The 13,883-nt window shown below is 56.9% G+C and overlaps 1 protein-coding gene across 1 annotated transcript; it reads left to right on the plus strand.

Annotated features, from left to right (window-relative positions):
• Positions 1-1,738: 1,738 nt before the first annotated feature.
• On the plus strand, positions 1,739-13,203 carry SH2D6 (SH2 domain containing 6; the record flags this gene model as incomplete). The annotated part of the gene is made up of 16 exons (XM_054728051.1): positions 1,739-1,744; positions 6,535-6,560; positions 6,936-6,970; positions 7,380-7,450; positions 7,564-7,681; positions 8,225-8,304; positions 8,949-9,009; positions 9,830-9,852; positions 10,272-10,332; positions 10,674-10,752; positions 11,092-11,122; positions 11,234-11,258; positions 11,630-11,688; positions 11,998-12,081; positions 12,261-12,419; positions 13,021-13,203. Coding segments are annotated over 16 exons (1,035 nt in total), but the record flags the coding sequence as incomplete, so codon positions are not given.
• Between the last annotated feature and the right edge of the window lie 680 nt (positions 13,204-13,883).

Below are 13,883 nucleotides of genomic sequence, written 5' to 3' on the forward strand. Positions count from 1 at the left end.
GCTCAGTTGGTTGAGTGTGGTCCTGTGCACCGAGAGATGGCCAGTTCAATTCCTGGTCTGTCAGGGCACGCGCCAGGTTTCAAGTTCCATCCCCTGTTGGAGAGGCAGCAGCCCATCAATGTTTCTCTCTCTCTCCCCACACCCCTCTCTCTCCCTTCCCCTCTTTCTCCCTTCCCCTCTCTCTAAAACCAATAAAAACATATTGAAAACAAAACAAACAAACAACAAATTGCTTGGCCATTGTGGTCAGTGGTTGAGCATCAACCTATGAACAGGGGATCACAGTTCGATTCCCAGTCAGGGCACATGCCTGGATTTGGGGTTGGATCCCCGGTAAGGGGTGTGCAGGAGGCAGCCGATCAGTGATTCTCTTCATTGATGTTTATATCTCTCTCCCTCTCCCTTGCTCTCTGAAATCAATAAAAGAAATATATTTTAAAAAACGATGTTTCTCTTTCTCCCGCCCCCTCTCTCATACTCTTGCTCTCTCCCTTCCTTCCTCTCTCTCTTTCTAAAATCGATAAATAAATAACAAATTTTAAAGAAAGGATTGTTCCTGACATTAACTAACCCAACCACAGACAAAGTTCAACTGGACCTTGACCATCTGCTCAGGTAAAAATATCCTGAGGGACTCCTTCTCCTTCATCCCTCCCAGGACCTCGTTCTTACTCCCAGGTCTCCCTTTTGTTCAGGCCTGTCCCATGCCACCCAATTGGCCCTAACCTCTTGTTCAGAAAGTTCTCCCTTCCCTCTTTCTACCCCACCCCTCCCCCTGGCCCCTGCAGATTCCCCATTCCTCTAGGGCAGTGGTCGGCAAACTCATTAGTCAACAGAGCCAAATATCAACAGTACAACGATTGAAATTTCTTTTGAGAGCCAAATTTTTTAAACTTAAACTTCTTCTAACGCCACTTCTTCAAAATAGACTCGCCCAGGCCGTGGTATTTTGTGGAAGAGCCACACTCAAGGGGCCAAAGAGCCGCATGTGGCTCGCGAGCCTCAGTTGCCGACCACGGCTCTAGGACAGTGGGATTCTATACCCATTCTTGTAGTCTCAGCATCCCTCCCCCCTGCTCCCCTAGCTAAGGGGAAGCTGGCTGTCCTGTGGTGGCCTCACACTCCCAGACCCTGCCCTTGGCCTCACCTCCCACTGCCAGGGCCCCTCCTGCCCCAAGGACATCCTTCTTCCAGAGCTTCCTCGCGTTTGAAATCCAGGTCACCCTCCCTTCTTCCCGTCCTTCTTTTTTTTCTTTAAAAATTCTGCATTGACTGATATTTTAATTTATAAAAATGTCTCAAGAGAATAGCAAGATAAAGCTGTGACACCTTTCTGCCTGGTCTCACCTGCCCAGGAGATGCACCTGGCTGCACGGTGTAGGCTCTTGGCGTCCACGTGGCGATCTCGCTGATGCTGTGCTTTCTAAATCAGAGCTTTTAACTGAAAACAGACAAACCGGCCCTGGCTAGTTTAGGCTGAAAAATAATTTATTAAAAGGATTCTGGCCCTGGCTGGGTAGGTCAGGTAGTTGGAGCATTGTACACTGAAAGGTTACGGGTTCGATTCCCAGTTGGGGTGCATACGGGAGGCAGCTGATCAATGTTTCTTTCTGTCTCTCTCTCAGAAGATGAAGAAGAAGAAGAAGAAGAAGAAGAAGAAGAAGAAGAAGAAGAAGAAGAAGAAGAAGAAGAAGAAGAAGGAAGAAAGAAAAAATAAAAAAAATCAGTAAAAACATATCCTCGGGTGAGGATTTAAACAAAAATAATTCTGTAGCCCTGACCGGTTTGGCTCAGTGGATAGAGCGTCGGCCTGCAGACTGAAGGGTCCCAGGTTCGATTCCAGTCAAGGGCATGTACCTTGGTTGTGGGCACATCCCCAGTAGGGGGTGTGCAGGAGGCAGCTGATCGATGTTTCTCTCTCATTGATGTTTCTAACTCTCCCTCCCCCTTCCTCTCTGTAAAAAATCAATAAAATATATAATAATAATAATTCTGTAGCTCAGAGCATTTCTAGGAAGGCCAGAGAAGCAGCCAGGAACAATGTCCCAAGGGTTACAGCCGAGCTAGCCTAGTGGAGGCGCCTCTGAGCACAAACACCCCCGTGTGCCCACACCACGGACCCAGGCCCTGGGTGGTACCACTGGGTCTCAGCCTCCTCGGCCTCTGGAAGCAGAATATAGCTGTCACCTCTCCCAGGGTGGATTCCTCTGGGTGCCTGTTTCAGATTCAGTCTTGCATGAGGGCATCTGACTGGTAGAATGCCCGTAGTCCAGCTGCAAGGGAGGCTGGGAAGGCCTCATTTGGCTTCTGTGACAGGGAGCAAGATTTCTAAAATGGAGATGCCCCAGATGCAGGCAATGCTCAGCGACCAGGAGGAATGGCAGGTGTCCCCTCCAGTTCTCTAGGAGTCAGTCCAGCCACCTCCATTTCAGCTGCTCCTGCTCTACCTGTGCACTCTCCCACCTCGGAGTCCTCTGGCTACAGCCTGCATACCTGTCCTCCTTCAGGTCCTCAGAAACCACCCCCTCCTCACAGGGCTTCCTGCTGCGCTCACACCAGGGATCCCAGCTAGAGGGCACCACCTCCTCAGTCTGCTGACAAGGACCTCAACCAGGGCACCACCACCTCGATGTTTACAGTGCACACACCGTGTGCTTCACGAGTTGTCATCCCATTCGACCCTCAGACCCACCCCCATCCCCTGCCAGGAGGAACGCCTTATTAATATCTCCATTTACAGAAGAGGACATGGGAGACCAGAGAGATGAACATCTCCTTGGGTTTGTCCTCTCCGTCACTCGTAGCGGTCTCTCTCTTTTTTTAAAAAAATATTTTATTGATTTTTTACAGAGAGGAAGGGAGAGGGATAGAGAGTTAGAAACATCGATGAGAGAGAGAGAGACATCGATCAGCCGCCTCCTGCAAAGCCCCCACTGGGGATTCACCCACAACCAAGGTACATGCCCTTGACCGGAACCGAACCCGGGACCCTTCAGTCCGCAGGCCGACGCTCCATCCACCGAGCCAAACCGGTTAGGGCCACAGCGGTCTCTTGAGAGCAGGGTCTGTGTCACGTTCCTTCCCTGGGTTCCCAGCGAGCTAAAGGCTGCATGTGGTTCTCAGGGTCCCAGGAGACACGTCCTCTCAGACTCCTGCAAAGCAGCATTTCTCAAGCTGGACCAATCACAAGATGGATCTAGGACGCTTGTTAGAAATAATCGAGATCCCTGATTCTCTCATGCAGCATCCAGTTCTTAAGATCTCAGGCATCTAAGACTTTTAACAGCTCCCCCGGTGACTCTTGTGATCCTGCCAATCGGGAAATACTGCTCTAGATAGCTGTTTCCTTAGAAGGCACCTAGACCACCCCGGGCCTGTAAATGGTGGGCTGCGCTCTGTGGAGATCAGTACCGGAGATCTGAAAAATGTGCTTTGAAGGACCTTAAAGCAGGCGGTCACGTGCTGTCAGACAGTGCAGCACGGAAACGTTTAGAGTGTGTTTCCAGAAATTCTCCTTCTAGAAATTCATCCCAAGGCAATAGTTACGGTTGTGCGTGAAGCAATCCTGTGCCAAAGGTGGAGAAAGGATGCCCGGGTCTGCCTGTGCAATCAGCAAGCAGCGGTCCTGCGGGCACAGTGCTGTGAGGCAGGCCTCCGTCCTCTCCCTTCTCCCTGACCGGTCCAGGCCAGTGACCCCATGGAGATGACGTGGATTCCATCCTCTGCCTGGGGCCCTTTTGCTCACACAGGCCCTGCATTTGCCTATGCAAAGCCCCGAACAGAGGGAGGTGTGGCCCAGGGGAAGGCAGTGTGCACTGGGAAAGCCTCCTGCTGATTTGACTTGCTCACTCTGGTCCCAGAGGAGGTTTCCTTGGGTGAGGTCGGTTGCCCTCTGCCTGATGGTCCAAATGTGGAGCAAAGGCCAGCTGGGGAGTGAAGGTCAGGGAGGAGACCCCCTGACTCCAGGCCTGGGCTCTTTCTTTGTTGTTGTTTTCTTAGCTTTGCCCACGGCACCAAATGGCTCCCTGTTCGCCATCTCCGTGCCCTGCTGCCTGCAGGTCCCAGGAGTCACCTGGTCTTCCTCTCTGAAGGCTGTGGCCAACGCCGACCCTGGTGCTCTCTCTCCAGTGCCCTCAGCATCATGGCCTCCAAAGATGCGAGCAGATGGCCTTCCTTTCTCCTCTGTGCCCACAGCCAGGGCCTTCCCAAAATAACAAAGACAGGAAAGTTACAGTGCCCCAGAAAAGTCTCACAGTCACGATCATGGTCTGTGTTTCCTCCTTCCTTGCTTTAAACAGAATTAGACACCAGGCTCCAGCCCTACTTTTTACCCCAACACTTCTCAGAAGTCAAAGCTCTACAATTCACGCAGGTAACAGAGCACCTGGAAGTCATGGGCTCCTTCGGGGAGCCCGCAAGTTCTGCAGCGTGTAAGGCCATCACAGGAAAGTTGGGCCAGGACCCAATCCTCGATGAGGTACAGGATGGCTCAGTTGTTTGTACACAGGTTCTGGGCTGGGAAAACTTTGGGTTGAATCCCATGTTCAACACTCAACTTCTCAGCCTCTCAGGGCTGTGGACTGAATGGTGTCCCCACAAAATTCACACATTGGCGCCCTAACCCCCAATGTGACTGCATTTGGAGATAGGACCTGTAGGAACGTACTTAAGGTTAAGCGAGGTGATGGGGATGAGGCGTGATTCAATAGGACTGTTGTCCTTATAAGAGGATGTGACACCAGAGATGCCTCTTGCATGCTCAGAGGAAAGGCCATGTGAGGACACAGCAAGAAATTGTCTGCCAGCCAGGAAGAGCTCTCGCCAGAAACCAACCCCGATGACACCTTGATCTTGGACTTCTAGCCTCCAGAACAGAAAACAGTTTAAGCCTACCAGTCTGTGGTATTTTGTGATGGCAGCCCGAGCTGACGCATACACTGAGTTTCCTCATCTGAAAAGCAGGAATAAAACTAGTCCTTGCATCATGAAGCTGAGGAAATACACATGTAATGCCTGCCTGTTTAGGTCTTTTCAGCACCTGGAACAGTGCCTGGCATATAGTGGATGTTCAGTAAACACCCACTGAAGGAACAAATACATCCATCAGAAAAGGAAGCTGTCAAATTAAATAGGAGTGCAAATCTCTGAGCTTTTCACTAACCTCCATTTCCTTGATCACTGATCACCAGCAAATGACAGCAGGAATAAAGGGTTTAAGGGAAGCGTCTGTGCCGTCACGGTATGGCTCAGTAGTGGAGTGTCAACCCATGAACCAGGAGTTCACAGTTCCATTCCCGGTCAGGACACATGCCCAGGGTTGCACGTTCCCCAGTTGGGGCCATGCATGAGGCAGCTGATGGATGATTCTTTCTCATCTTTGCTGTTTCTGTCCCTTTCTCCCTCTCCCTTCCTCTCTCTGAAATCAATTTAAAAAACATACAACAACATTAAAAAAAAAAGCGTCTGCCAGGACAGTTTCCTGTTTTTAATTGGATCTGCCACTAATGTCATGTCTTCTGTGAACTGGGAAAGGCTTGGTCTGGCTGATCTCAGGGCAGTGTGAGCCTCTTCCAGAAGGAGGGAAATGGATCAGAGAGCTGTAGGAAGCCTTAGAACCCTGGCCTCACTTTCCAGGGCTGGGCATGGAGGGGAGAGCTTTCTTTCTCTCTCTCTCTCTTTTAAAAATATATTTTTATTTATTTCAGAGAGGAAGGAAGAGGGAGAGAGAGATGGAAACATCCATGATGAGAGAGAATCATGGATCGGCTGCCTCCCTCACGTTCCCCACTGGGAATCAAGCCCACAACCTGGGCACGTGCCCTTGACCGGAATCCAACCTGGGACCTTTCAGTTCGCAGGCCGATACTCTATCCACTGAGCCAAACTGGCTACGGTTTTTTTTCTTTCTCTCTTTCTCTCTCTCTCTCTCTCTCTCTCTCAAAAAATACTTTTGGCCCTAACCAGTTTGGCTCAGTGGATAGAGTGTTGGCCTGCGGACTCAAGAGTTCCAGATTCGATTCCGGTCAAGGGCATGTACCTTGGTTGTGGGCACATCCCCAGTAGGGAGTGTGCAGGAGGCAGCTGATCGATGTTTCTAACTCTCTATCCCTCTCCCTTCCTCTCTGTAAAAAATCAATAAAATATATTTAAAAAAAATACTTTTGGAGGGGAGAGCTTGCCCTCCATTGGGGCAGAGGGGCTGGCGACCACAGCGGGGGAGGCCATGTGGGGGAGTGGGGCTGGGCCCTGGGAGTGGCAGGGGTGAAGTTGGTCTGGGGTTGGAAGCCACGGGCAGGCCCACCTTCCAGGAGCTTATGAGATGCAAATGACGGAACAATAGGGCCCCTGTCCCCAGGACGTTTGTGCCAGAGACTGGGCTTCGGGGAAGCAAAGCTCCTTCTTCACCTTGGCCATGGTGAGACTTGGTTGAGGGCTGCCCCAGGTGCGCAGACCTGCCCACCCCTGGGGGCCCAGGACTCTGGGCAGGGAGGGGCGTCCAGCTGCACTGACCACCCCTTGCCCCCCTCTTTCCAGGACAAGCTCAGGGAGAGCAAGCCCCGGTGAGTACTCAGGGCCTCGCTTCCCCTCCGCTCCTCTCCTGTCTCCACCTCGCCACCCCTGTCCCGGGAGCAGCCGTCTGGGAGGTGCGCTGGCTATGCTGGGCCCTCCCCACCCACCCGGTCAGACCAGGCCTGTGCCTCCACCACCCTGTGAGCATGAGGGCTCGTCCTCGACTGGCTTCCCTTGGGCACCAACTCATCCAGCTACGTACCCGGGGCACTAGCTCTGCCCCCGGATTCTCACCCCTGCTGCCCTGTCCCAAGCGGCTGTCACACAGCTCCGGGGGGCTCCATCCACACTGTCAGGGGTGTGAATGTCTGGCTGATGAGAACTCAAGGGCCCCTTGGGCAGAGTTGACGACAGTCTGATTACAGGTTGAAGACACCCCTTTCACCCCCCAAATGTGCAGGTAAGTGACACCGTGGGCAAAAGGGGCACAGCAGAACATGGTCCCTTGGGATGTGAGTCTCCCTGAGTGGCCTCTCCCCGACCTGTGGCCATCACAGTCCAGCACCGCTAAGGCACCAGGGCCCGGCCTCCCCGCATCCTGGTCAGGATCAGGAGTGCTTGGGGTGGGGGACGGGCCCAGGGGCAGCAGGCAGCTCGCTGGGAGGCGCCCTTGATCCCAAAATGCCTCTGCGGTCCGCCCTGCTGCTGTGACAAGGCCCCCTGAATGGGCCTTTGAGCTGAGTGAAGCACTGAGGCCCACTGTGGAACTGCAGGTGGCTTATTATATTGGGGAGAGAGAGAAGGTCATTGTGCTGGGAAGCGGGTGGGCTGGGAGGAGATACGGGCCCTCTCATCAGTCTCCCGTCCAGACTCTCCGGCTTGGAGAACAGATGTCCCCGGCCCATCTCCTCTGCCGGCCCCAGGGACCCAGAGACCCAGGGTAAGTCCAGCTGCTGAGCTTGGGGTTGGGGGGCGGGGGGGGGGGCGCGGCAGAGGCCACCACTCCTCCTGCACTTCCTCCATCCGCCCTGTGCTCAACACTCTGTCCCAAAGGCCCAGGAGGAGGAGGAGGAAGAGGAGGATAAATATGAGCTGCCTCCCTGTGGGGCTCTGCCCGTGAATCTAGCCCCTGCCCACCTTCCTGGCACCGAGGAGGACTCTTTGTACCTGGGTGAGGACTGGGAAGCGGAGGCAGAGAGTATGGGGGGCCGGGCAGGGCAGGGTCCCCATAAGGGAAGAAGGCCCAGGCCTGGCCTCTTCCCCATCTGTGCTGAGCAGTGAGGGGAGGCCTCAGCTGGCTGGGGGGCCGGGGGGGGGAGGGAGAGGGAGAGGGAGAGAGAGGAAGGGAGAGGGAGAGAGGAGGAGGGGGAGAGGGCAGTGTATCCAAGGCAACAGTGGGAAAGCAGGAGGCCTGAGGCCTGACTTGGTCCCTGGGGCCTGGCCTTCCCCGGTTCTGAGATCCCAGCAATCTCAGAGCGAGGGCAGGGGCGCCAGGAGAACCCCCTGTCATCCCACCCACACGCCTCTCCAGGCTGGGCAAGATGGGGGCAGGGAAGCTGGCCACCTTCAGTTGCCATGGAGACAGGGCTGTCGGGAAAGCATTGAGCTGGGAGGGCAGGGAGGGAGGAGGAAATAGAGGCTAGGTGGGGACGGGAGGGAAATGGGAATTTACATGGGAGGAACCTAGAGATTCAATGCTGGGTGTCTTTTCCAGATCACTCTGGCCCCCGGGCCCCGTCCAAGTCTCCGCAGCCACCGCAGCCCCAGCCCCAGGCCCGGCCCCGGCCCGAGATGGTGAACAGCCTCCCCCAAGTCCCTCCTTCCCCACCCGCCCCACCGCCCCATCCCAGGCTACCATTTCCCAGTGAACAAATCTAAGAGGCATCTCATTTGCGAGATTCCCCCACATCTGCACTCCAGAGGCCCCTGAAAAATAAGATGCATCAGAAGCCCACGCCCTGTGAGCAGCCGCTTCTCCCACCTGCCTGGCCCTTCCACCCTCCCAGTCAGCACCACCCAGGACTCCGCCGCCTGGGAAGAGGGGTAGGGGAGACAAGAGAGGCGCTGTCGCCCCTCCCTGGACCTTGGGGCCTGAGGACCCCTCCCTGCCTGGAGAGGGAAGAACCCCCCCCCCCCCCCTCAGCTGCCGATCGCTGCCAGTTCTCGAGATCCTGCTATGGACTTTGAAAGCTGCCGCTTTCAGCACTTACTTTATTGGAATCAAAAGGAAAACAGGGAGAGATTGACAACAAAGACAGCCTCAGCATCGAGGAGGCGCAGGGAAGAGCCGCCCCCCTCTGTACATTATTAACTCTGGGCTGCAGGGTTTTCTAAGCGGCGCAGATCTACATTGCCCTAGCATCCTTGCCCTCCCCATGCCTCGATTTCCCCTCCCACCCCCACCCACCGGTTCTCCCTCCCCGCTCCTGTGTCCACAGCTGATGGCAGCCCTGAGCCTTCGGGAGGCCGTGACGCAGGGCCAGTCCTCTGGGAGGCGAGGTAATGGGGATGCCCTCTCTCTTTCCCGGGCCCGGCACTCCCCTGCCCTGAGAAGGGCGATCCGGCCCCACAGGGGTAGAGTTAGCTGCCATCTGGTGGTCTCATGCTGGCCCTGGTCACTGCACTCCCCCCGCTGTCCCTCATTTTCACCTGCCGAGCCGCTAAGGCAGGCAGTTGAGGAGACTGAGGTCCCAGACATGAAATGCTTTGCCTGAGATCACACAGAGGCAGAGCCCACCGTGGTCTCCGGGTCAGGTGCGGGGCACCGCGGTGGCCTACTCTGCCCGGAGGTCCCTCGCTGCGGAGACACATGCCATCCCCCCTCCAAGGGCCCTTTGGCCAGCAGTCTCTGACTCCATTCATGTCATTATTGCCACCTCTGCCCAGGGACTTTCCCCCAAGGTCATTGCCCGCAGGCCTGTGACCCCACAGCCTGGCTGTCAGAGAGGGGCCTGGCCAGCACTTTTTGTCTGAAAGTGGCCCCAGGCGGGGCAGCCTCCTCCTGCCCGAGGTCAGACAGCAACCCTGAGGCACAGTTACTAGTTTTTCTACTGCTCAGTGGTTGGTAAACCTTCATGACCTTGAGGGGTTCTGATTTTTGGAACAGCCCAATGTCATTTGGAGCCAAGCCTGGCAAATGGGTTGGGAGGTCAAGTCAGCTGACACCCTGGGTTGTGAAGTGAGGCAACGTGGTGAGGGGGGCTTTGCACTGGGACTGCAGTGCTGGCTCCGAGGACACCCTCAGAGGAGCTCCAGCCGAGGTTTCACTCCATCCCTCTCTCCCTCCGCTCTGACTGATGGTCCTCTCCTTTCCCCTCAGAGCTGAGTGCACCAGCCCGAGTGGTGAGCAGCCCCTCCGTCCCCCGACACCCGAGGGCTCTCGATAAGAAGTTGGCAGGGTTGGGGTGGAGTGCCTGGGAGGGCCAGGAAATGTCCCTAAAACCGAGGAAAAAGGCCCAGAGCTGACTCCCTCCCTGTGGGCCACAGTGGTCCTGAGGGTGCTACTCAGAGCTACCGGGGAGGCCTTGCCACAGCTCCTCCTGGTCACCCCCGTTCTCTGAGAGCTCGGCCTGTAGGGTGCCCCCTTCCAGGCAAAGGAGCAATTTGAATCATTCCAGCTGGCTCCCAGAAAGAGGCTCACCTTGTGAGGGGAAGTGAGGAGCCAATAGTCCCCCTCACTCCCACCCCCCCCCAGTGAGGCTCTGCCCTCCCTCCCACTCACTTGTCACACCCTTGGGCCCACACAGCCCTCTCTGTCTTAGGTGCCAGGCTCTGCGAAGCAATGTGAAGAGGGCATCTACCTGGAGTGTGAGCCCCGTTCAGGTGAACACCTCCCTGCTCCCCAGATCCATCCCGCTGAGGCCCCAGCTCCTGACTCCATTTTCTTCCCTTGTCTTCTCACCACCCCAGCGACACACATTTGCCTCAGACACACACATGGACACACACATGGACACACACGCTTCCACCTTTGGTGCAGGTTGGCCCCTGCTGTGGCCACCAGGGAGAGGGACCAGTAGAGCCGCACTGTGTGTGGGCTTCCCAGCGGCTGCCGCCTGGCTGGAAGGCTCCCAGAAAGGCCGCTGCAGGGAAGCAGCAGGCCCGGCCGTGTCAGCCCCTCCGGGGCCTGTTCCCAGCCCAGCGGGGCCTGCCCTCTCTTTCAGTCCCTGCCCGGCCTCAGACTCTGAGCTCCCAAGTCCTGATGCCCCCAGCCCCTCTGCCAAGGACATCGGCAGTGCCCAGGTGAGTGCCTATCAGGGTGTGTGTGTGTGTGTGTGCACGTGTGTGTGTGTGCACGTGTGCCTGTGTGTGTACCTGCGCCTGTGTGTGTGCATGTGTGTAGTGTGCCTGTGTGTGTGCGTACACGCCTGTGTGTCTCTGTGTGTGCCTGTGCATGTGTGTGTGCGTGCGTGTGCGTGTGCGTGTGTGTGTGTGTGTGTGAGTGAGAGAGAGAGAGAGAGAGAGAGAGAGAGAGATGCACTCAGGCTTCCCCAGCCCTGGCCCTGGGGTCTCTGGGTTGCCTGGGCCTTTCACTTTGAAGGCAGTAAAGACCCTGAGCTGTTCCCAACTTTCTCCCCGCAGGCCCCCCATGGCCCCCCAGGAAGCTCAGGGTGTAAGAGGCTGCTGCTCTGGGGGGAAGTGAGCTGGGAGGGAGGAAGGCGCAGGGTGGGACCTCAGGCCCAGAGAAGCCAAGTCTCTCCTGACCAGACCTCCTATGTCCCAGGGAGCAGCGAACGCCACCTCCAAAGGTGAGTACAGGCATCTTCAGTGAGAACCCAGGAGTCCTGCCCCGGCCCATCCCAGCCACAGCCTGGCACACCCCACTTTGCTGAGGGGGTCCCGACAGCTCTGATTCCAGTGGCCATTTTCCAGGGTCTGCATCAAAGCAGGAAGCTCCCAGCGTGTACCTCAAGATCACCCCTCGATTGGAGGTCACGCGTGGCCTACCTGGTGGGTCCCACCAGAGCCCAAGAGAGGAGAGGAGGGGTGACAGGCCAGGGGCCCTGCTTTGGGTTTCAGCCCTGTGCACATCCCCCTGCAGCCTCCCCCACCCCTGCAGCTGCGCTCCAAGCCTCCTTTGTCTAACCCCTCCCAGCCCAGCCCTGTAATCTGCTCCCAGCAGGAAGGAGCTCCTCTCTTTCCTCTGCAGCCCCCACCGGAAGAGGCTCAGCTGCGGAGGTGAGGGGGGGCTGGGAGAGGGCGGGGCGGAGGCCTGCGAGGACCCCTCCCGGGCCGGTGTCCACCATTGCAAGGAACACGTGCGTGGGGCACCGGCCTGGGTACCAGCACCGGCATATCTGTGTTCAGCTTGCACAGACTCAGTCTGGGAAGGCAGCTGTGAACACAAATCACTACCCACGGGGTTCTCTGCTCCCCACCCTCATCCAGTGCCCCAACACACACATCTCTGAGCTTCTGTGTGTGTGTGTGTGTGTGTGTGTGTGTGTGTGTGTGTGTGTGTGTGCATGTGTACGCGTGTGTGCACAGGACGGCAGCCTGCTGGGTCAGCCGTGGTACTCAGGGAACTGTGACCGTCATGCTGTCGATAGTGCCCTGCTCCGATGCCAAAAGGTGGGCAACCTTAGAGCCCCCCCCCCCCCCCGGGCCTCTCAGAAACCCCTTCTGTTCATGGGCTGTGGCTGGCTGAGCAGGCAGGGACTGCAGGGTGAGGGCTGGGGGATGGCCATCGAGGGTCAGGGCTGCAGGTGGACAGCTGGCAGGCTAGGCTGATGGACGGGTCTCCTCCACAGGACGGGGCCTACACCGTGCGCCCCAGCTCGGGACCTCGTGGCTCCCAGCCCCTCACCCTCGCAGTGCTGCTCCACGGCCGGGTCTTCAACATTCCCATCCGGCGGCTGGATGGTGGGCGCCACTATGCCCTGGGCCGGGAGGGCAGGAGCCACGAGGAGGTGGGTGCTGGGAGAGGCAGGGGTCCAAAGGGCAACAAGGTCACAGCAGAGAAGGACCCTGGGCCCCGCCAGGAGTATCTGCCTGGGGAAAACCCTCGTTCTATATTTTTCTGTAGTGGGTGGAAATGACAACGGCCAGTGACCTGAACCCCTTACCAGAGGCCCACCTCCCTCTGGGGCAGGCACTGCCTCCTGCTTGTCTCAGTCTGCACAGGGCCCAGGTGGGGTAGTGAACCAGCTGGGAGGAGGCAGGGCTCAGGTAGTCCAGGACTCAACTGGTGCCCAGCACTTGCAAACTAGAGACAGCCACCCGCCACTCGGATCGCATGCGGGAGGACAGGGGCAGGTCCCCAGAGTTATTGCCATCTGGCCTTGGAAATCCGACTTGGCCAACAACATGCCCACGCGTGTAGTCACAGGACGGTTGCGCAAGGCCTGGAATTGGGTAGCAAAATGGCAGTGGAACCTCATGAGACAAACGGGAAGGAATGTGTTTTTTAAAATGTCAACCAGCCCCCTCCCCAGAGGCCGGCAGTTCCCTCAGGACGTTTCTCCCAAGCATGAGCCTCCAGGGCCTCATGGTGTCTGCCTCTCCGTGCAGCGCTTCTCCTCCGTGGCGGCCATGGTCCAGCACTACATGCAGCACCCCCTGCCCCTCGTGGACAGACACAGTGGCAGCCGGCAACTCACCTGTCTGCTCTTCCCCACCAAGCCCTGACACCCAGCGGACGCCCACACCCACCTCTGGCCCCATCAGTTGCTCCTTGACCCATCCCTCTGTCCACCTTGGGTTGTCTCCCTCTCTCCACCCCTCCAGGCCCTCCTCCTCCCTTGTCCCAGTCTCTGCAGGCCCAGATGAGAGGCATCGGGAAAGGTTGCCCAGAATCAGAAAGGGTCCCGAGACGCCATGCCATGCTCACCCAGAGCCTGGCCGTGTGCTCTCTGCTGCCTCTCCGAGGCTGGGGAGCAGGGTCAGGCAGGCCCCGGTCCCAGCCCCCAGGAATGGCCGTGTCCAGCCTACTAGGGCCTCCCAAGCTGCTCTGGATAAAGGCCTGCTCAGGGAACCTGAGCCTCTCGGGGACAGCCGGGCACTGCTGGGACACAAAGAGAATCCTCTTTTGGGGGCTTAACACAGGGCTGGCATCTGGAAGGGACTTGGTTGCCCTGCACTATTTTGCTCTCAATAAATATTTGTTGAACCCTAGCTGGTTTGGCCCAGTGGATAGAGCGTCGGCCTGAGGACGGGTTGGATTCTGGTCAAGGGCACATGCCTGGGGTTTCAGGCTCATCCCCAGAAGGGGGCGTGCAGGAGGCAGCCAATCAATGATTCTCTCTCATCATTGACGTTTCTATCTCTCTCTCCCTCTCTGGAATCAATAAAAATATATTTAAAATAATTACAATAAACATTTGTTGAATAAATTCTTGAATTTGCTGAGCGAAGCAGAGGTGGCCTCTGTGAGG

The sequence above is a fragment of the Eptesicus fuscus genome, chromosome 16, assembly GCF_027574615.1.
Source record: "Eptesicus fuscus isolate TK198812 chromosome 16, DD_ASM_mEF_20220401, whole genome shotgun sequence".
Classification (NCBI taxonomy): domain Eukaryota; kingdom Metazoa; phylum Chordata; class Mammalia; order Chiroptera; family Vespertilionidae; genus Eptesicus; species Eptesicus fuscus.